At 48.3% G+C, this 22,981-nt stretch overlaps 1 protein-coding gene and 1 long non-coding RNA gene across 5 annotated transcripts; one reads left to right on the top strand and one right to left on the bottom strand.

Moving 5' to 3' along the window:
- The first annotated feature begins 1,878 nt into the window (after positions 1 to 1,878).
- LOC137847464 (uncharacterized) lies at positions 1,879 to 10,926 on the top strand. Its single transcript, XM_068665734.1, has 16 exons — positions 1,879 to 1,996; positions 2,127 to 2,206; positions 2,410 to 2,535; positions 2,806 to 2,885; positions 3,211 to 3,322; positions 4,272 to 4,361; positions 6,005 to 6,160; positions 6,303 to 6,460; positions 6,598 to 6,745; positions 7,425 to 7,562; positions 7,984 to 8,160; positions 8,677 to 8,832; positions 8,983 to 9,084; positions 9,457 to 9,559; positions 9,821 to 9,880; positions 10,115 to 10,926. Exons 1-16 carry the CDS (start codon positions 1,879 to 1,881, stop codon positions 10,249 to 10,251), a joined length of 1,941 nt encoding a protein of 646 aa, XP_068521835.1. The 3' UTR covers positions 10,252 to 10,926.
- Positions 10,927 to 17,316: 6,390 nt separating this feature from the next.
- Positions 17,317 to 21,319, bottom strand: LOC137847088 (uncharacterized). Of its 4 annotated transcripts, none has more exons than XR_011090792.1 (4): positions 21,252 to 21,319; positions 19,885 to 19,997; positions 18,518 to 18,788; positions 17,317 to 17,509 (listed from the first exon to the last, which is right to left on the bottom strand). It is a non-coding gene; the product is annotated as an uncharacterized lncRNA (long non-coding RNA). The 4 variants fall into 4 exon arrangements; XR_011090795.1 differs by having other exon boundaries at positions 18,518 to 18,769; XR_011090793.1 differs by lacking the exon at positions 21,252 to 21,319 and adding an exon at positions 21,144 to 21,248.
- Between the last annotated feature and the right edge of the window lie 1,662 nt (positions 21,320 to 22,981).

Genomic DNA, 22,981 nt, shown 5'->3' with positions numbered 1-22,981 from the left:
GGGCGACTGATACCATGGTTGGTCCTCTGGGTCAGCCACAGCATGTGTTATCTGGTCATCAGACTCAGAGACTTGCTCCCTCTCTTCAAGGTGCTGGATGATGTTAAACGGTGTTTGATAGGAGTAAGCCAAAACCCAGGACAATGCTGCAAGCTGTCGTTCTCCAGCACTATCAGGGTCAGGACATGTGACTCTCAAACATTCCATCAGGTTTTTAGGATTTTGCATTTGTTCAGGGGTGAAGTTCAAAACTATTGGAGGAGACACCCATGACAGGTACCTGCCTATATCCTCCCACACATGTTGCCACCTGTCACAAGACTGTTTCAAGACAGATTCCCAGGTAAGCTTCCTAAACAATCGACTAATCTTAGAGAGGAAACCCGTTATTCAGAATTAGAAATAGCAATATACGGGTTACACACGGATATTCAGAATACTCCAAAATGTTGTAATTAGCCCACTGTGAAAGAAGGAGGAGGTACCATTCCTGATATTATTCATAAACTGACATCCAGATGAGGAAAAGAAGGCAGTGTAGTTCTGAATATTCTCTAAAAGATAGTTTCCATGAGACCCAAATGATAACAGTGCAGAGCCTGAATGACAGATAAAACTCAAGGCCAGCGCTTGGCAGCACAGTGAATTAAAAAAAATAAAAAATGAACACAGATTGTAGCACATTCTCAGATTGGATATAGAGGAGAAATGAGAACATGACACAGATTGCATGACATATGATCAAACAAGCCAATATTAACATGACACTGAACATGATGACTAGCAAGTAAGTGTGCTAGTTGTAAGTGTTTTAATCAGTTCTTTTATCTCAACCCTTTGAACCCCACGTTAGGCGCCAAAGTGGACTGTGGTGGTTTTACTGCGCTAGGCAGCTAAATACCACAACCACTCTCTCACTCCCCGTCCCTAGAGGAGGAGGGGAAGAAGTAAAGTATGGAACAACTCATGGGTTGAGATAAGGATAATTTAATTAAAGGGGAAAAAATATTAGGGAAAGATTATTATTAACTAAACAATTTAACTATAGGGGAAAAAATGAAAAGGTACCAACCCCCAGAAGTGATAAACAACACGACAGGAAACACATACAGTATATAATGTGCTATATAACTCGGTTCAGAAAGCAGGTATTTAAAATGTAACCTCTTCCAGAACGTAAGCAGCATGAAATAACACTAAAGAACTAAAAGTTCTTTATAGAACTAAAGGTTTACGTCCTCATGAAATAGAATTATTTAAGTACACAGATCTTTACTGCAAATATTTTTACAAATGAAATATACGGATTTTTTTTCTTTTTAAATGGCCCTAAGGAGAATAATATTCATGAATCAGTTGCATCATTTTTCATTACGGGGAGATAATGAAGCTCGGTCCTCTCTTTAGATTTCGGTTGAATGTATGTCATGATATGATCACTACTCAGCCCGCAATCAGCTTGGATCTTTTGATCGCAGTAAGATGTAAAACCCTTGAGCGTACATTAACTTCTCCCATTTTCCTTGGCTCCTAAAAAAATAGCATCAACTGCAAGACAATATTAAAATTTATGGGGCCATTTCCTGGGCCTGCATGCAAGAGCAGCCCTGAGAAGAGCTGAGAACAAGGGAGGGCCCTGAGCCAGCATCACCCAGCCGGGGGCATGACATCACAGGAGGACCCTTTGTGACACAGGCCAGTGTCATCTGGCAATAGCCGGTGCTGGCACAACGGCCCCTCCAGTGTCCGTCAGGACAGCGAGGGGATAGGACAGGAGCGAGTGGGACTGGTGAGGTGCCCCCAAGTGCAGCCCACGTCTTTCCTCACTGCCTGTGGCTGTCCCGAGCCTGCGCCCTCCTGACTCTCTCATCACTCGCAATGGAGGAGAGACCCCCCAGCCGCCCCAGGGTGGCCTGGGAAGTGAGTGAGAGCTCCGATGAGAGCAGCTCTGTATTGGAGCTCTTTGAGGTGTGCGAGATGGAGCCGCTGCAGTCTGGTGAGTGAGAGTCTACGCTGGGGTGGGCAGGGCTGGGGCCAGCCGTGCCCCCTGCTTGAAGCCAGTGCCCCCTTCCCTTGCTTCATCCTGAAGCCCCTCTACAGTAATCCTTGCTCTCCTTCTGTCTTAGATGATAGCTGGCTACCTGTATACGAAGAGGAAGAGGAAGCTGTGGACTTCATCAAGGTCTACATCAAAAACAAAGAAAGGGTAAGAGCAACCCTTTCCATGGCGGCTGTGCCTGCATGTCCTGGCCGTGCCCCAGCTCTGCTGCCAGGCTGCTGGAGGGCTGCTGGCTGGGCAGAGCTGCTGCCCTCCAGGCGTCCCACACAGCTCCGCACCCCACAGTGCTGCGGTCCTGCTGGCTGTGGCTCTCCCCTCACGCTCCCTCTTGGTATCTCTGTGGCTGCCAGGATGATGTGCAGAAGATTATGTTCCTGAGGAATATCGTCACTGTGTTCACAACCGCACAAGAGAAGGGCTTGTTAGAGGGCCTGGACACCTTCTGCCGTGAAAATAAGCTGGCAGCAAACATCCAGGTGAGGGGACGTCTGGCAGGCTGGGGAAGGTGGCGAGGCTCCCTGGGCATTGGGCAGGGGTGACTGGGGACAAAATGCATGGATGTTGAGTTGCTCCCTGTGAGATTGTGGATGCTGTTGGGACCTCAGTGTTGGAAGGTGCAGGGGGCACTCTGGGTGCCGGTGCTGGGCTGGGGACCCCAGGGCTCCTCTCGTCCTGCCCAGCAGTGCTGGCTCTGCTGGCGCTGGGTATCAACGGCTGCCAGGTCCCATCCCGGTTTTGCTCTGCAGGTGCTGCTGGACGAGGAGCCCAGGGACAAGCTGTGCACAGTGGTGCGGCAGCAAGCCATGCTTGCTATCTCTGCCTTGAGGTATGTGCCCTGTCCTTGGCTCAGCTGGCATATCCCTAGCGCATGGTCCTGGCAGATCTGACCCTGGCAAGGAGGCATTCGCCATCCAGGCAGCGCCTCTGCTCTCCCCTGCTCAGGGCTTGTCCAGAGGACAAAGGGAGTACTGAAGCTCTCTGCTGGGAGGTCTGAGGACTACCCTCTTGCCCCGGCCAGCCTCATGGAGAAGGACACTGATCCCAGCAGGGCTCCCCATCCCTCCCTTGGAGTTCTGCCCATGGGAGGTCTGTGTCCTCCTCCCTTTGTCATGGAGGCACTGCTGCCAACACCAGTGTCCCTCTCTTTGCAGCACAGTGAAGGTGGTGCTGGAGGATGAAATGATGTCTCTGTTACTTGCATCCTTCAAGAGCGTGTTCTTTCTTCCTCCGAAAGAGGAACTGGACATTTGCCTCTACGATATGGTACGTGCTGGGTGAGCTACAGGAGCCCCCATATCTCTTTGAGCTACCTCCTGGCTTGCCTGTATTTACAGATGGCTGAAGATCCTTGCTGGGCAGGGTCTCAGCCTTGCTTCACCCCATCACATCCCTCTCACCCTTTCCGTCTGCCTGGCTGTATCCAGCGCTTGAGGCCTGGTCTGCACACAGCACCTTTTCTGCCCTGAGGCCTCCACCGGGCAGCGCGCAGAGCTGCAGCTGTCCTTCCTTGGCAGTAAGGAATGTGGTGGTTTTACCCTGCAGGGCATCTGAGTTCCACCACAACTGCTCTCTCATTTCCCCTCCACAAAGGGAAAAGTGGAGAAAATACGATGGAAAGGGCTCAAGGGTTGAGCTAAGGAAAGGGACATCCCTCAACAACTATCATCAAGGGCAAAACGGGCTCAGAGTAGGAAGATTAATAAAATGTATTACCTATTTCTAACAAGCTAGAGCAGTAACTCAAAAAAAAACGGAAATGCCTTCCCCCATCCACCCTCTTCTACGTCCTCCCCCCCCAGAGGAGCGGGGGAATGGGGGTTGCAGTCAGTCTATAACACTTTGTCTCCACTGCTCCTTCACGGTCCCTCTCTGCCCCTTCTCTGATGTGGGGTCCCTCCCACGGGATGCCATCCTTCACAAAGTGATCCTGTGTGGGCGTCCCACAGGTAGCAGCTCTTCAACAACTGCTCCAATATGGCTCCGTACCATGGGGTCCATCTGTCGGGAGCAAACTGTTCCAACACGTGTCTCCCATAGGTAGCAGATGCCCCCAAACCAACTGCTCCTGCTTCTCCTACTCACAGAGGCCACCCCTGCAGACCCCCAAAACCGTGCTATGTAAACCCAGTACAAGGGGGAGTTTAGCACATTCTCTTAGAGCTGTGAAGGACCACTGAAAGCCTGACAACACAAAGATTTGTCCTTCTTGCAGACCCTGAAAAGTATGGACATCATGCTGCAGACGTTGCTGATCAGACCTCCTGCCTCCAGCTTCCCGGAGAATTTGTACAGGATCTTGCAGGTTGGTAGTTTTCACAGTGGCTGTTCCTCACCCTAGAATGAGGTGACGTATAATAGTGAAGAGTGCCCCCTGTGCCATGCACACAGACCATAGCGCCTGCCAGGCCTGTGCCCAGCACACTCAGGGGAGCCAGGGTCTGTCCACCAAGCTCTTCTAGGGCCCCGGTGTCCCCTGGCTGCTGTCAACATCCCTTGCCCTCCACATGTCCTTCCTGTGTCACAGCACAGCTTCCCCGCAGCACTCCTGGGCCTCCTCTGCCCGCAGAGCTCTCCTTGCACCAAAGCAGTGGTGGATTTGAGAGGATTTGAGCCCTGCCCTTGTGCACCACACTGGCAGCATCTGGAGCTATCGCCCTGCTTTCCTTGTCCCCTGTGTTTTCCTTGCCAGGTGTGAATGGGGTAGAGTTCTCCTGGGACCTGCCCATCCTGCACAGGAGCCCAGCCCCGAAACTCTGTTCTCCTGTCCTCCAAGTAGACGTATCCCTGTGGCACTGCATAAACCCAGGCCGTTTCTGCCTGCAGTGGTTTAACCTGGCCAGAGGGTTGAGATAAAGCCAGTTTATTAGGACAGAAAAGAAGGGAAAATAATCATAATAATGATTATAGTACTACTAATAATACACAATGCAATTGCTTCCCACCTGCTAACCAATGCCCAGCCTATCCCTGAGCACCCGCTCCCCCCACCCCAGCCAGCCCCCCCTATAATTGTTCAGCATAACGCCAGATGGGATGGAATTCCCCTTTGGCCACTTTGGGTCAGCTGTCCTGGCTCTGTCCCCTCCCAGCTCCTGCTGCACCCCCAGCCTGCCCGCTGGCAGGACAGAGCGCGAAGCTGCAAAGTCCTTGGCTTAGTGTAAGCACTGCTCTGCGACAATTAAAACATCAGCGTGTTATCAACATTATTCTCAGCCTAAATGCAAAACACAGCACCACACCAGCTAGGAGGAGGAAAATTAACTCTATCCTAGCTGAAACCAGGACACTGCTCCAAAAGCCAGCCTTCATGGAGAGGGGACAGAGAACTGTGTTCTGGGGGCGGGAATGGGAAGGAGCCAGGCCTTCCCTGGGATGGCATCTGCCTACTTGCCTGGCTACAGGGTTGGCCTTGGGATTTGTGTGAAGGGACCCCATGGCTCAGTGACCCACTGAGGGCTTTGCTCCAGCTCTGGGAATCCCTAATGAACGTTGTGACTCCAGCCAGGAGTTCAGCAGTGCTGCTTCTGCTGGAGCAGTTGTCAGCTCCCAGAGCACACCAGCAGCTTTGCTTCCTGCAGGTGCTGCTATGCTTCACGAGCTCTCAGAACAAAGTTGGAAAGGAGAGAGCCATGGAGAGGGTCTGGAGGCTGATTGGTTTCATTTCTACCCGTTTTCATCACGAGGTAAGGACACAGGCACCCTCCAGCCAGGCCGTCTGCCCTTCCCTATGTTCCAGGGCAGCCTGCAGCTCAGGGGTGCCTGTGAGGCAAAGCTGGCCACAGGTGGGGGCCGCCAGCACAGCTCTGCCCTGAAGGGAGGGTCTTTCTTTCTCCTTCCCCCTGATCTTCCCTCCCCAGGTGCTGCTCTCTGACTTATTGTGTCCTGTCTTTCCTCCCTCCCTTCCCTTCTCCCTTCCTCCCTTTCATCCTTTGTTTCCTTCCATAGCCAATTGGAAAATACTTCCAGTCTTCTCAGAGGACAACCATTGTCCTCAGGACACTTGAGACCATTAGAGACTGCTGCATCGAGGACAACAAGAATCAGTGGGCCAAGTTCACGCTGGAAGTGGCCGCGAGAGACTCTGCCTCCTGGCTGATGGATGTAAGCAGCGGATTGCCCTGCCCTTGAGCCCTTTCATCCCTTGCTCACATCCTGCCTCTCATACCCAGCAGCAGTTCCAGTGGCAGCTGGGCAACTGGCTGCAGTCCAGCGGCAGCCACATTCTCTCCTGTGTCCCTTCCAGGTGGAAAGGATTCTGAGATTCCTCCATGAAAACCTGAAAAGGAGCGACAGCACATCTTTACTCCGGCAGAGCTTCTTCTTAGTACTGAAGGCAATGACTAACCAGTTTCCCAGGGAAGCTCTCTTAAGCGTGCTGACCAACCTTCCGCCACTTGACAGGTACCACCCCAACAGCTCCCTAAGCACACAGCGGGTCAGGGCCAGGGCTGCAGGATAGCCTGGGACCTGCGGGGCTTGTCTGGGTCACAGCTTTGTGGCCAGGGCAGCCCTGCCAACAGAGTGTTCTGGGCTTGCAGCACTACGCTGGACATGTGGAAGGTGATGCTTTCCTTTCCAATGACTTCAGAGAAGATCTTGGAGGAGCTACAGAATGTTCTCGAGGACAAACGGGTGTGCAGGTCTCTGCAAGCCCAGCCTGTGCACACCAGCCTTCTTAAGTTCGCTGTGAGTAACCAGAGAACACACCTTGCTCCTCTTCAGGGCTGTGTGCGCTCCTCCGGGAGAGGCACAGTCCTCTCCCTGCCCCATCTTCCCCAACCTGTCGCCTCTTCCAGGACTCATAGACACAGCCCCTTAGGGCCAGCACCAGCCCCCCTACATCAGCCATACGGGGTCCCTGTGCACAAAGACGAAGCCTACCCCTTTACAGGCAGTGCTCACTTTTCTCCATCTCTGGCATCCCCCTACCTTGCCCTTCAGAATGGAAACCTGCAGCAGTGGCAGGGCCAGGGGTATTATCACAGCAATGGCTGAGGCTGGGACAGAGCCGTGGTCTTTGCACAGCCTGGGCAGGCTGTGAGGCCGGGGACAAGTAGCACCTGTAGCCTGCTTTGTGACAGTTCATGCTGCTCTGTTGCTCCTCAGAGGCATGGCAGCAAGAGGCTGCGGACAGCCAGAGGGCAGGAGGAGCAGGCAAAGAAAAGGTGCCGCGTGGTGCCATGCACAGGGCACAGAGGGGCCCTGTTTTCTTCTGCAGGCACAGCTGCCCCAGGATGAGCCTCTGGACAGGCACCTGGGTGCATGTCCCCCGCAGCCTGCCCTGAGCTGCCAGGGGAGCCAGGAGCTGCGTGGTGATGGGCATGCTGCAGGCTCTGCCCATCTCTCACGGCTGTGGTCTTTTCAGATGATGCATCCAACTGAACATGTACTATCGAATTTACGTGACCCAAAAAAGCTCCTGACGCTTCTGAGTCTTAACAGCCTGCCGATCCTCTGGCTGGTGCTCAGAGCCCTCGCCATGCTGTCGGAGACATCTCAGATGGTGAGTCGGACTTTGCCAAACAAAGCCCTGTTGGCAGCCTGGTGCTGGGACAGGAGGCAACACCATGGCTTGTCATTAGCTGGGAGTCAGGAGGTGGGGTGATGGTGGCGGTGGGGCCTGGTGGCTGCCTGTGCAGCGTCCCAGGAGCTTTCCAGATGGATTCCCTGGGGGACATGTGCACAGCGGGCGACTCAGGGGGGGAAACGGAGCCCTTGCTCTCATCACCTCCCTTCCCCATGCCCTGCTCTCCCAGCTACTTAATCACCACATTCGTGGCCATTGCCTGATGGAAGGTTGCTGGTGAGATTCCCATGGCAGCTGCCAGGAAGTGAGCAGGAGGCTGGTGCTCTGGAACCAGAGCATCCTGGCCAGGGTGGCTGTCCACCTCTTGACTAAATACATACGGTGTCTTTCTGTACAGGTGACGGACGTGCAGGTCCTGCTGCCAGAAGTCATGGAGACTCTTCAGTATGAAAACACGCACATCAACATGAAGGCCCTGACTATCTTCAAAAATGTGATTCGTCATCTGGAGAAGAAGGAGGCCAGCCCCATCGCTCTGGCACTGGCTGGCAGACTCCTGCCTCTCTTTAACGATGTAAGACTGCTGTTGGTGACTGAGCCCCGCAGACAGGCACCCTGAAATGGCATTGCCCTTTGGCCCAGGCCTGTGGGCAGCACTCGGGCAGGGCCTTCTCCTCTCTCTGCTCCTCTGGGTTATGGTGGGCTGTCTTCTGGGCTCTGCAGTCCAGCAGGGCTTCTCGCTGTCAGGTATCCAACTCAGCACAGCCAAAAGTTCCCTGTGCTGAGGCAGAAATGCAGAAGCTGAGGAGACAAAGTGTGCCCCAGAAGCCTTACCGAAGCCCTTTCCCAGGGGAGCTCTGCTTTGACATGGCTGGTGCAGCTACTAGCAAAAGTGCGCTGGCTTGTAGCACACTCCATGGTACAGGCACCCCGTGCAGGAAACCTGTTGCTTTGCCTTGTGCAGGCCTCCAGCTCCTTTGTTCCAAACATGAGGCTTCACCCTTCACATGAGCCACCTTACGGCCCTTGATCCCCATGGACAGGGGGAGGCTGGCAGTTGGTGAAATCCTCCTTTTGCCCTCCCTAACAGGTGTCCAGTGAGGTGCGAGAATGCTCCATGCTCCTCTTCAAAGACTTGATGGAGTCTGTGCTGTGGTGGAAAAAAGGAGAAATGAAGAAGACCGTGCACAGGGCCATTATTCCACTGCTTTTCCGGATGAGTGACAACACTGAGAGTGTGGCCAAGGTACAGATTTCAGACCTGGCCATTGACGTGGGCACTGGGTGTGCTGACACCAGAGGGGTATTCCGGGCATGGGGGGGCCAGGGCAGCAGGCAATCAGACACTTTAGGTATGCGTGTGCGGTGCCATCTCCCTGCCTCTGCTTCTCCACAGGTCTCTGCAGTAATCCTACTTGCTTGTGCAAAGTTCCTGAAGTGGAAACAGCTTGAGCAGCTGGCTCAGACTGAGGACATCTGGAAGATTGGGGAGTACTTGGTAAGGAGAACCACACAGCCCCAGGCCCCATATGGACAAGCCTGTCTGACATGCCCAGGCTGCTCCAGCCCAGAGTCCCCCGCCTGCAGCTGCATCGTGGCTCCGTTCCCTCCAGCACAGAGCCCCAAGGGCTCCTCTGCAGGCCCCTCTGCCTTCCCCACCCCCAGCATGCGGGAGGAGACCCTAGCCCATCTGGGCCTTGGCAGCGGGACAGAACGGTCTCCTAACTCTTTCCAAACCTCAGCCCCACAGAGCTCCTGGCTGGGAGCTGGGGATGGCCTGGGGGAAAGGGGAAGGGGGGTGCTGGCAGGAGGGAGTTGTCTGGCTGGCTGGGGAGGGTCTGTGAGCTCTGTGCCCTTGTGCTTTCTCCAGCTCAAGCAGAAGAGGAGCAGGGTGGAAGGATACCTGCAGCAGAGCCTGCCATACCTGTGGGATGATCAGACCAGCTTGCGACAGAAGGCTGTCAAATTCGTCGGTGAGCCAAGGCCCTGCTTCCCTGTCTGGGCCCTGCCGTGGCAGCAAGGCCCAGCCCTGTGGGCCCTGAAGCCCCTGATTGTACCCCCAGGAGCCCTGTGCCTCCCTCAGCCCCCTGCCCATGCAGGTGGGCCTGGGGTGTGCCTTGCTCAGGTTCCTCCTTGGGCACTGTGCTTGCAGGGGGGCTGGGGGCGGGGGGCAGCAGCTGTCTATACCAGGGGCTGTGATGGGGAGCAGGATCTGACTGGTGCTCTTTTCCTAGCGTTTGCTGCAATGCACTCCAGGGACCTAGACAAAGAAGACCTGCATGTGATCATCACCTGTGAGTGAGGGCAGTGCTGGGGGTGCTGGGACCAAGTGACAGGGGGCAGAGCCCATGCAGTCTGCAGCCTTGTCCTGCTCCAGGGAAATGCTGCAGGGGCAAAGGGACATGCTAGCCGGACCTGTTCCTGCTGGCCCTAGAAGTATACGATGGGGTTGGCATGGTCCAGAGTGATGCTGGATGGTCTCTGTAGGTCAACAGGTTGCATCTCTGCTCTGTGTCTTTCTGTCGCAGTCCTCCAAATGCAATGTGACACCCATCCACCGATCCGTAACCTGGCAGCTGGGACCATAGAGATCCTGCAACGTCAAGTACAGCAGCAACCCGCATCAAGATGGGCTAGGCTAAAAGCACTGCGCTGCTGGCCGTGAAAAGATAGGGAGCCGCAAAGCTTCCCTGGGGAAGATCTCTCTGAATAAAACTGCAACTACACGACCAGTCCCTTGGTATCCTTCAGTATTTGTCTTATGTGGCCAGGTTTTGATAGGGGGGTTCTGCAGGGGCAGCTTGTGTGAGAAGAGCCCAGGGGATCACAGAATCACAGAATTTCTAGGTTGGAAGAGACCTCAAGATCATCGAGTCCAACCTCTGACCTAACGCTAACAGTCCCCACTAAACCATATCCCTAAGCTCTCCATCTAAACGTCTTTTAAAGACTTCCAGGGATGGTGACTCCACCACCTCCCTGGGCAGCCTGTTCCAGTGTCTAACAACCCTTTCGGTAAAGTAGTTCTTCCTAACATCTAACCTAAAACTCCCCTGGCGCAACTTAAGCCCATTCCCCCTCGTCCTGTCACCAGGCACATGGGAGAATAGGCCAACCCCCACCTCACTACAGCCTCCTTTAAGGTATCTGTAGAGAGCAAAACTTGACTCAATGTAATGTAAAACTGGCAGAGGCAGAAATCTCCCAAATTACAGATGTTCAAGCATATCAGATAGAGATTAGAGTGTGACTAGAGAGAAGTCTCAAACTCTTGTTATATACTTCAGTTTCTCTCCAAGGATTGAACGACTACCAAGTATTACCATGCCCGACTGGCTATAGAGGGAGAGAGAGGAAGCAAAAGACTTAGAAAAGCACCTTCCCTTCATAGCCCTCCCATTCCCAAACTGGTGCTCAAGAAAAACTACTGACAGACCAAGGTTAACTGCTTTGGAAGGGCTGTGTGGGTGAACACATTGTCTTCAAGGTCAAGCTTTTTCCTGCTGAAACTGCCAACAATTATGCCAAATATAGCAATGCTTTTGCAATACGGATAGATGTCTTCCAGACTGAAAGAAAAAAGTCTGACTTTTGTTTTTGCCTGTGCACAGACAACTAAGCAGGAAAGAGCAACGCTAAACAACCACGAGAGCCAGAATGCACACATACTGAAATAACGGTGACAGAAAGTGCTATAAGACAAAACAGAAATTACCTCCACTGAATCGGTTTTGTCACAGTCTTCCCAATGTTCGTAAATATATCGCTTAATCATTACATATACTTTCTCCAAGTGAAATACGTCAAATCCCTTAGTTAGCTCAAGGACAGTGTGCAACAGTTTCTGAAGAAAACAATGGGAAAAGAAAAAAAAACACTTTACAAGAGCACGAGATCTACTGAATACGCTCTTTATGTTTCCAGAGGTTAAACAGTAACAATACAAGTGACATCCTACTTTTCTTACACTATTAAATAAAATGTGACACTGCAGAGAACAGATTAAATATCCCACGCGATTTCAGTGGAGAAAATGAGTTCACTCTTCATACTTCAGAGAAAGGAAAGGCTTACACTTCAGACAATCTTTTATTACTTACCAGTCTACCACATCTGTGCTCACAATCGCAAGTACACGAACCACAAAGAAACCTGGAATCTGCTTCCTTAGCAAGACACCTTTGAAAAGTTAGTATCGCCTCTACAAATTAGGTCACAGCTTAAGGATTTGACAAAAATCGTGTTGACAAGCCCTTTTACCCAAGAGGATTCTTATCTGGTCATATTCTCCCCACACAGGATTCATGCAGCACATAAACAGCAGCCCTTATCTGCTTTGGGCCAACCTCCAGGACTCCTACCAATTTGCCTCAATTCTAATTGCCTCATTCTAATTTCCCTCATTCTGCTCTCCCCTCAAGACGGTCCTTACTTATGCCCTCTCCAACTCCTGCAAAGGAACGTTCTTCTTCACGTACCTAGTGCCAGTCTTACCCACTTCCCCCGCTGGAGCCTAGGATAACCACTTTCCTCCCACGAGAGACTGGCAAACCCTCAGTACACTGCAATAGTATGGATGGGAAATTCTAATACTGCATTTGGAAGCAATTTCAGAAAAGTAGTCACTTATCCATGGCTACCCTGTTTATGTCAACCTGCTAACTTCAGGTTTAAAATCAGCTCTGAAAGAAATAAAGATCCTTTTCATGTTCCTAATACATCAAAGCATAAAAAACAAACAAACAAACAAACAAACAACAACTCATAATAAACATCCCCAAATAAAAGCCCATCATAAAAATTGTTAAAACAACAATCATAACCAATAGTACTAGCAGGTCATCAGTGAGGTATTTTAAAATTCAACAAGGCCTTTTACCTTAAAAATTAGGCAAGGAATCTGTCTCCTCAACTACAGTTGACCAAAAGCAAACGGTGGCCTACAGAAATCTACACAAGGTGTGGAAACTAAACAGCCACAGTGCATTATAGGTTGAATTACTTCACAATCTGTATGTCCTTCCAATTAATTGTTTTAATTGGCATTGCTTAACAACTGACTTAAGTTGTAATTGTACAGGTCACAAGAATATGTCCTATTTGAGCATTTAAAAAAGTTGGAATTTGACATACTTTGAGCTCATAGTGCTGCACAATAACTACATTGTCTGGCTCTGTAGAAGCTTCCACGGTGGTCTCAACACTCATCTGGTGCTGTTCTACCTGGGAATGCCCAGTAGGAGCCATTTGAAGCTTGTAAGAATCTGGAATGACACAAATTTCTTCAGTCACGTTTCCGGTTTATGTAGAATACAGTCTCAGTGAAGTATCCTGTACCTGCAAAACAATCTCTTTCTACAAATACAGAGACAGCACTGTTACCATCTTCACTGAGAAATACTTGGCTTCTCCCTTCTTTCCAGCTAATGTCACTGCTCCATTAAACTTTGAAACTGCGACAAAAAAAAACAAACACCCCCTCCCCCCAATCAAACCAAAAGAACTAGAGAAAAGGGTAACAGCGGGAAAAAAACAGTCACGTTGCCAATTCACGTTAGGAAACGCATCTTACACTGCAATGTTAGGGCATAAATCTCCTATTCCACATGTTACTCTGGATCCACACATCTTGAAGTGCAGCTTTTTAACCTAAGCTGCTGTGGTATACTTGCCTGAAGTAACTAGGAAAAGAAGACTAACATTCACATTTTTTAAGGAAAATCTACAGCACTGAAGAGGCTTTCAGGGTAGGGCGTAGCTGCATTACCTGAGCGTTCCCTAGGCTCCCAACCTTAGATGCTATCGCACTAGGGGAACCTGGTGTGCTAGCTCTAAGGAACAGTACGGAGCGTAGAGTGGAGTGGAGACACCACGGCTAGGCTCTGTGACCAGGTGGGGACTCGATTGTTCTTGTGCACACCGAGACCGATATGCCGCACTTTTTGCTACCCTGAGCCAAGGACCTGTCATGTTTTGACAAATGCTGTACCCTAGTGTACTTTTTGCTCATTACAATATCATTAGAATACCAACACACACTCCAGCCCAAAAACTACCCGCCTCCAAGGTGCGACCCCCCCTCACTGAGCTTGCGCCCTGAATTTCTCAGAGCCTATTGCTTTAAACGGAGACAGGAGAACTTTTCACCAATCGTAATTAAGATATGCTTGACTAGAGCCACTCAAGCTCCACCGAAAAGATAGATAATAAGATAAATTGGCCCAAGAGACAGGGGATGTCAGGGAAGATATCACCTTTAGGGAAGATATCACCGTTAGGGAAGATATCACCGTTAGGGAAGATATCATCGCTAGGGAAGATATCATCATTAGGGAAGATATCATCGTTAGGACCATCCCGAGGGAATGCACCATCCTGAGCACCTCCTGACCCCTGGGATCAGTGGACGAGCTGAGCCTCTCTTCCCCCGCCCCACTGAGATGCCTTTGGGTGAGATTTGAACACTTCTATCAGCTTGTAAAATAGGATTTACGTTTCCTGAAAGACAAAAGAGGTTTCTTAACTTTCCTGAATAGCCTGTGCCTCTTTCTCTTGCATTAAGACAGCTTCTAAACTGTGCCAAAACCCTTTCTTCATTTGAGGGCACACACTGAATGCTATTTCCTACAGTTCATCCCACCACAGATCTAAGGAGACGGCACAAGTCTCTATAAAGCTCTCTTAGGTCCCACTGATGTGTATGTATAAGGTACGCTACTCTGTTGGTGATTTTTTCCCCCCTTAGAATAAAGAAAACGAGGAACAAATTCTGTAGCTGATGAATAGCTATTAAAATAAGGCCCCTTCTTTCTGAAGGGGCCTCAAAACCCCTCATATAGTAATACACTTTTCTTATTTGCAAAACTTTCCAGTATTGTACAGTTATGTAATATACACTCTGCATTTTCAACCTGGAAATCCAGTATTTCTTAATTTGTTACACCAAACTTTTTCTAGGAACCTGCAATGAAAGAAAAGGCATTTATAGTTTCTGCAATAAGCTTCCAAAATATGAGACCTAATGACCCAGAGTAAAATACTGTAATGAAAAATTGATCCAGAAACAGATCTTTTTTTCTCCAAAAAATTCTCAAAAATTGAGCAAACTTGCATTGTGGCAGTCTCATTAGTTCATCAAATCTGCTTTTCAGTCAGTAAATTTGCAGAAAGCACTTCGAGCACTATGTTTCAAGCTGCTACAATTACTAGAAAGAAGAAAATAATTATGACTCAAACTACTACCTTTGATCCGGGAAACAATCAAATGCAAATACATCCCCTATCCATTCATACAGGAGTACTGAGACCAAGAACACAATGTCAAGATGAAAGCGCGTACGCGGATTAATTAATTAAGCAAACTTTGGGAATCAAAGAGTTGATTCTAGAACTAACTACTTGATGCTATCATCTTGACCATATATATCCAGTACCAGACTTGCCCTCCACGGGACGACACAGTGTCTCCACATATCACTCTTTTATTCACGTTGTAATTTTTTTTTTTTCCTAGAAAGTTGGACTTTGCCACATTAGCATTAACACTGAATTGAAGTTCTCACCTCTTTATTTCGCAAGTTGAAGAGGAACTCTCTGTCAAAGCGTCCTGGTCTCCGTAAAGCAGGATCTATAGAACCTGGTCTGTTGGTGGCTCTGATTACCACAATCTCCCCTCTGTTGTCTATGCCATCCAGAAGTGTTGAGACAATGGCACTAGTAGAAAAACATAGATTATACGTACAAGGTAGGTACATTTTTTTACATTCCATATGACTTTCTTCCATGAGTATTCAGAAAGGAAAAGCATTTAAGGACAAGACTCATTTTAAGACATAAAAAAATAGGTGCATTAACACAAACCGGGTGCTGATATCAGGGTTGGAGTATTGTTTTCAACGATCCTTTCAAATCACCTGAAATTTATGAGTTATGATTTGGAAACAAATCATACCAGTACTTGCTACAGCGTTTTGGCTACCATAAAAAATGAACAAACAAGAAAAAAAAGGGGGTAGGGGTCAGAACTTAATTCCATTACAGGTTCGGGACGCAAGCTTCCTATATGAATTTAAAAATGGAGCGGGGAAGGTTAAATCTAATGAAAGTCACAGGGAAAGTAAGCGTTTTGGTTCAGAAGACAACCCAGAAACCCACTAGGCCCACATAGAAAAGATGCTCAGGATGAAGATCTCTCTTCAAACGGCAATCCCACAGCTACAACCTCAGCGGAAATTAAACCAATTGGGCCCAAATTCTTTAGACATGAAGCACCTGCCAAGTTCATCCTCTCCCACACCCTCTCAGGCCAGGCAGACATAACCAGCCATGACTACCCAATCCCAAAGAAGTCAGCTTCAACAGTGGGGCAATAAGCTACAAAGGACCACAACTTCAAGGAATCCATCTATTAACAAGGACAGCAGGACATACCTGTGGAGGCCAAGAGCCCACTGTTAGTAGAGCAACCATGAGAGCACCACCCACGCTCACCAACCACAAAAACTGCTAGGCACTGCAGTGCTCGGACCAAACATTCCGAAAGCCTGTGACACATGACCACTAACGGTCACTGGTGGCCAGTAGTTACCAGTAGCAACGCATCGCATGCACGGGGGCACCTAAGGAAGTCTCAGCCTACCCCCGAATATACTCAACTCCCAATGCCAGGACTGACAATACCTCTCTGTTGGCAAAAGAAAGCGCAAGTCGAGGCCAATGTCATACCATAGCACAAAGGCTTGCTAAGAAAGATCATTTGAGTAGCTTTGCAAGAACAGGTGACTTACTTTCTTCTAAGGCTGTCAAACAGAAAGGATGGATTTGTAGTAGGGTAGCGACTTCCTCAAAGTCTGCAGCTTCGGCTCCAAATTCCCATTTTCTCCACGCACTTGCCTTGCAGCTATTGCATCAGCTCTGGTCCTCAGCATTCCGCCAACTGAAATGCAGAAACAAATACAATCTTTTGAGACAGTAAAGATGGGATTATCTTGATTGCACCATTGCTCTTGTAAAATGGAAACAAACCAACAAACAAAAGACACCCCAAAGCGGATTCATTTTTCTTTCCATACCAAATCACAAGTCCTTGTCATGACCACTGCATTCCTCTTGTTTATCATTCTGCTATCCACTTCAAACTATCCACTTCAAAGCGTCACCTGTAGAGAAACTTCTTCATAGACTGAAAGCTAGTCTGACAAAAACAAATGTGCAACTTCTGTTCCACGCAGGAGGGAGCTTACTCCAGTTACTTCTTGTTTGGAAAAGTGAAAACAATCCACACCTTTCTCTAAGGTGTTTTCAGGCCATTCATGTAAAACTCTAACCGTTCAAAAAAACTATTCCGTCCTAAGTCTCTTCCTCAGGTGATTACGTTTTATTACCCTGTTTAAGCATGCAGCACTTTCATTTCCTGCATTATGATCTAACAGCTCAAGGAGATAAGAGAAATACCCAAATACCTAAAATACACTAAAAGCATCCCTTGGAGGCAGGGCTCGCCCCAACAGCTCTGAGCTGGAGCCGCTCTTTGAAAAACCTCCCTTTGCAAGGTTTTCTCCTTTTGTTCCTTCCCCACACAACTCACTTTCAAGCCCCTGGTCCAAAGTACAGAGGCACTGAGAAAGGAACCACTCACATTTCCATTTCAGTGGAAAATAAACTAAGAAGATAAAAAAAATAGATAAAAAAAAAAGCAAGTTCTACTTAAAAATGTTGGCCTTTAAAAATGACGGTTTCAACTCTGACAGAATACATTCCACATTTCAACCTTACCTGTTCAAATAATGAGCAAAGCTGACATTCTGATTCCCCCACTCATTGGCTCAGGCAGTCCAAAGCTTTTCTCATAAAAAATGATATTTTTCTCTCACCTCGGCCACATTCGTTAGCAAGAGCACGAACAACCAGCGTCTTTCCCGTTCCTGAGGAGCCGTAGAATAAACAGCCTCCGTAAGAAGAAAGATTCAGAGAGGAAAAAAACATCGTGAGGAGTACCTCTTACAATCATAGTCTCTAGAACAAACAACTCGTCTTTCCTAACCAAAACACGTTATGCCTAAGACAGCAGTAATAGCTGAAGTGTAGGTAGAGTCCAAACAGACACAAGTTCTGCATTCCCACAAGATTTCACAGGAAAACTTGTTTTTTTCAGCCAGAGGAATGAATAAGGGGGATCACTCCAGTGTACAAAACCTTCAAGCAAGAGCGTACTGTCCCAGAAGGACACTTCCAAAACTGCTGACAAAACGGGGGATTACAGCAAACTGGAGCCAAACGAGCAAAGGTCAGCACAGAATCTCAGAATGGCCTCAACGGTGAATCACCAGCTCACTGTTCAGTCACAAGCCACATAGGCTTGCTTTCACAAAAGGCAGAATCCGACAGCAAAGCATTTAATTCTCCCTTCAAAAGCGTTAAGTTCCTGGGCTTGGTCTCTCAGACCATCTATTGCTGATGGCAAGTGAGAAAGCTGGAAGGCAAAGCAATGCCCTGCATTCAGATTAAAAAAAGAAGAAGAAAGAAGCAAAAGCAATAGCAAAAGCAAGCAGATGGAAGAAACAACTGGGTTTCCAAGCAACATATTACAATTGACTTCCACTAGATAATCCCTTCTTGCTTACAAACTGGTCAAGCTGACTTGTACAGAAAACTCTGAACAAAACCACTGCAACCCAACTTTGTAAAATCATAGCACTCTTGAACTGTTTTCTCATATTAAAACATCAGCTAGGAAAACTGAAGGTGTTGCTTATAGGTTTAATCTACAGATATTCTGGATTCTATCCATTTGGAAGAAATTGCTTGTTACTACTACGAAAACAAACCGTTCAGCACTGCCAAAAAAGTTGAAGCATGGAAGCATATTGAGACCTTAACTGGACATTCTCCTGAAAACAGCTGACTTCTGATTTATCACTTCAGTGAGTTACCTTGGGGGCTGAATACTGAAGCTCTCAAAAGACTTCTGGATAAAGGAGGGTACTTGCTGGTACTTTGCCGGTACTTGCTCTTGTTAAACTTCCCCTGGTTGGTGATTGCCCAGCTCTCCAATGTGTCCAGATCTCTCTGCACAGCCTTTCCACCCTCAACAGAGTCCACAGCTCCTCTAAGTTTAGTGTCATTGGCAAATTTGCTCCAAACACCTTCTATTGCATCAGCTCTGGTCCTCAGCGTTCTGCCGCCTGAAATGCAGAAACAAACCTACATTGCACAAAAAGAAGATTTGCCAGAGGAACATGCAGAGCCCTTTCTTTGGGCTCAATATCAGCATAGATACAACCAGAACCACTGACAGCAGCATGATAAGCACACACTGCAATGCGAAATAATGGGAACAAAAGCAAGGAGGCCAGGTATCCAGGGGAAAAAACAAAGTGCCTCGTTAAAAAAAAAAAAAAAAAAGCATTACGTAAAAATATACACAGTACGCTATTTTACTTTTTAAAAATTTTCACGATATGGTGACCGGAAATGATGTGAAGGTAAAAAAAACTATTTTACTGTTTCTAACAGTCTGTGAGAGAGATGTAAAATAATAACCTAGAAAGCAGATGTATATTAAGTAACTATTTGCCACTGTCCTTCCTTGAAACAAATGTCTCTAAACTTACTTTGGAAATTTTAATTATTCCTTTCTATTCCGGGAATTTGAAATCTTTGCTGCTTTGATAGATACCTGAAAGCCTTAAAAAAAAGCCTGGTGGAGTCTCCGCTCCACCAGGACACACCCAGCACTGTTTGCTTACCTCTATTCTTTTATATTCTTTTCATAAATCATCATTTTTATTTAATCCTATTTTGAAGATTGAGTCATTTCTAACAACACCATACAGCAAATGTTAAGTTACATATTTCCAAAGCTACCTGCTTAAGTTCCCAGGTAGTAGTCACAAACATTTGCAAGAAATACTGAACTGGGATTACACTTCCAGTAGAGCACTCCTGTTTTCATTGCAGCCTACTCAAAAAGAACTTTACACCAGCAGGATGCTAATACCATTATGTATTTATATATACGTATTTTTCTCTTTAAGACCAAATATCCCAAAGTCATTAATGTAATAAAGGAGTAAAACACTTCCTGGAAAAATGGGGAAGGAAAGACGCAGGAAAGTGACTTTAGTCTTTGTCAGAAGACATGCTGTCAGTTTCAGGAAGCAACTAATAAAAGCAATAAACAAAAAAATAAACCGAAATCTACGTGTCCCCGCAACTACATAGTTATTGTCACCGTATGCAATGAGGGAACATGCATCTCCACTATTAAATGGATTGAATTTTATCATATGCACATAACCTTCACAGTCCACCGTGTAAGCAGCATTTCTAGTAGACTCTTGCTTCATTTCCAGGGGACTATGTCAAAGTATCGTGGAAGTGATGTCTTCTTCAGGATGGAGGTCAATGTTCCTATAGGGAAAGTATTAAAAAGCATGCATTATGTATTTGCATAAAGAAAAAAAAGTATTTGTGGCGCAACAACTCAAGATTTCTTGTAACACCATATTTATGGACACAAAAGGTCAACTTAAGCTCATTAGATCCAGATTTAACACCTAATTCCAACTATCAAGAGATTAACTAACCTAACTGACCTAATTCACTAACAGGCATTCAAAACTTTTTCTACAGACATCAGTAACAACTGCAGATTTTGTGCTACTGATGGCAACCTATCAAGACATGGGATTAAGTAACTCTACGTACCAGAAAAGTCACCCACGTAATTTTAAAAATTTCAACCAAATGACAACAACATATCTATTATTACCTTCAAATTCTCTTCCCTGGTGTACCTCTTTAAAGGACAATCGGTATCTAACTAAAAGCAGAATTAAAACCACCAAACTCTAAATGCAAACACGATTCTGCAGATTACTTGTCTCATGGCATAAGCCAGCCCAACTGCAGACAGTGCCTCTATGCCTCTGTACTTGCACAGAAAAAGTTCATTTTCAACTGGATCAAAAGTATACCTAACATTAATGCTTTACTCCATTCAAGCACTTTCCAAGAAAATCAGACTCCTGTGCTTGCACACAACTGATTTGGGGATCATCCCTGATTTGACATCAGCGTACACCTTTTGAGAAATGACCATGTTCTCCACGTGCAGCATGGAAAGATAGCTTCCAACTTCAGACCCTTGTCATATTTTGTTGCGTTAATGACCTGAAGGGCTCAGCACCGAGGCTGAACATCATGCCTGGGAGCCACCACAGTTTGATGGCGCTATCAGCGGGACTCAAAGAGGCTCTCCACGTTGGTAGCGTGCATTTATTAACCAACACAACAAACCACCACGTTGACAGAAGGACGTTAGCCACATAACTCGCATCGCCACGCTCCTAAGGCCAAACACAACTCCTTGCCACCTCGAAGGCTCCCCACCACGGCAGACCCCATGCCTTGGGGCAGCACCAGGGGGACAACCCGGCCGTGCGGCTCAGCCCCCCTCCCCGCACCCTTCACCTTCCCGCTCCCTCCTTTTCCCTTGGGGGCCCAGCGGCTGCCCCAAAGGAGCCCACCCCACACCGTGCGGCCCCACAACGCTACCAGCAAGGGCCCGGGCCCGGGCCCAACCCCCGGCGCAGCCCCGCTCCTGCTCGGGCCCGGGGGAAAGCCCCGAGCCCTCTGCGGCTCCCCCGGGCCCTCCCCACGCACCTCTCCGGCCCCGCACGGCCGCGCTTCCCGGCAGCGCCTCCCAGCCCCGGGCCACCCCCTGGCCGTCCGGGGCAGCGGCCCTGCGCTCCCTCATTGGGCGGCAGCGGAGGATTTCAATTCCAAGCGGCGGAAAGGACCGGAGCCCTGCCGGCAGCCGCGGCCTCCCGACGGCCGGAGCTGGGTGAGCGGGGGCAGCCTCAGCCCGCTGGGGCCTCGCGGCGTGCCCGGGGAGCCGGGCGGTGGGGAAGCGGGGGGACCCTCGGAGCTCGGGGTGGGTCCCGGGTGCTGGCGGCGATGCCGGCTCGTAATGCCGGGTATAGGGTCCAGGGCTTGTCCTGCGGGCTTTTTGGGGTTCTTAGGGTGGCTGCTGGCTCCCAGTGACTTGTATTGTTCCTCAGAAGCATCTCCCGCTGAGGAGAGTGAGGGGGTAGCAACCCCTTCTCGAGAGATTGTTATGCCTGCCCTAGGCTGATTTGGACCTATCCAACAGTTTTGTTTGCGATGGCTCCTGCTTTTTGCTCATGTCAAAGTAAAATGGGGTAAAATAAAGCAACTTCACTCCCCTGGAGGGGGCCTGCAAGAAAGAGAAGGAGGGACTGTTCGTCAAGGAGTGTAATGATAAGACAAGGGAGAATAGGTTAAAAGTTAACTAACTGATCACTTTCATGACTTAAATAAAGCTTTCATAACTTAAATCAAGCTGAGGATAGAAGTGTTTTAAGTATGTATGTGAGTCTTCAGCTTTAAATACTAGTGTATTTTGTTTGCTTGTGCAACTTCAGTGTATTTCTGCTGAGGGTTTCTCATTCTCTGTAGAGCAGAGTGAGGTAAGTAGCATTTGGGATGTTCTTATCCCACCGATAGAGGTATTCCTTTATATTCTTTTAATAAATCCTATTTTTTTATTTAATCCTAATTTGAATCCTGAGCCATTTATAACAGCCTTTCTAGGCAAGCTGTGCCAGAGCTCAGTGACCCTCACAGACTTTCCTGATGATCAGATGGACCCTCCTGTGTTTGTGCCTGTTATATCTTCTCATGTCAGTGGGGCACTACTGCAAGGAGCCTGGCTCCCTTCCTTGCACCCTCTGTTCAGCTCTTTGTACTCATTGACACATTCCCTGCTGAGCCTTCTCTTCTCAGGGCTGAACAGCCCTGGCTCTCTCAGCCCCTCTTCAGAGGAGGGGTGCTTTGATCATCTTTGTGGCTCATCACTGGGGTCTCTTCAGTATGTCAGTGTGCCTCTTGTACTGAGGACTACCCTCTAAAACATTGTGCAGTCCCAAACCATTAGCTGTGCAAGTTATACTGGCTTTTCTAAGCCTGGGATCTTGGCCTGAAAGTTCATTGCCTTTGCTTCTGCCAGACTTCACTGTCACAGCTATCAGATGCTTATGTCTCTAGATTTGCTCTTACACGGATGGGTTTCTAAATCTGCATGCAGCCCTATCAACATTTCCTGGAATAGGAAACCCATTTGAAGTGTTGCTTTATATTGCATAATGTGCTTTATAGGCCACAGTTTGGGAGCCTCCCTCTTAGAAGAGAGCACATGCAAGCACTAAAAGCTCAGTGGAGGGTTGGAGACTGCAAGATTGCAGAATCTCACAAATCAGGAAGAGTGCCGGACAGGAATACTGCAATCTAGGAGTATGCCTGAAAAACTAGAATTAGAGACAACACCGCGATGGTGGTTAAACACAGCAACCTTGAAAGCACATGTTTGAAAA

This window comes from Anas acuta, chromosome W (genome assembly GCF_963932015.1).
Source record: "Anas acuta chromosome W, bAnaAcu1.1, whole genome shotgun sequence".
In the NCBI taxonomy this organism is placed as follows: Eukaryota; Metazoa; Chordata; class Aves; order Anseriformes; family Anatidae; genus Anas; species Anas acuta.
Note: the sequence above shows the minus strand (reverse complement) of the source record. Positions and strands in the feature narration are given on the sequence as shown.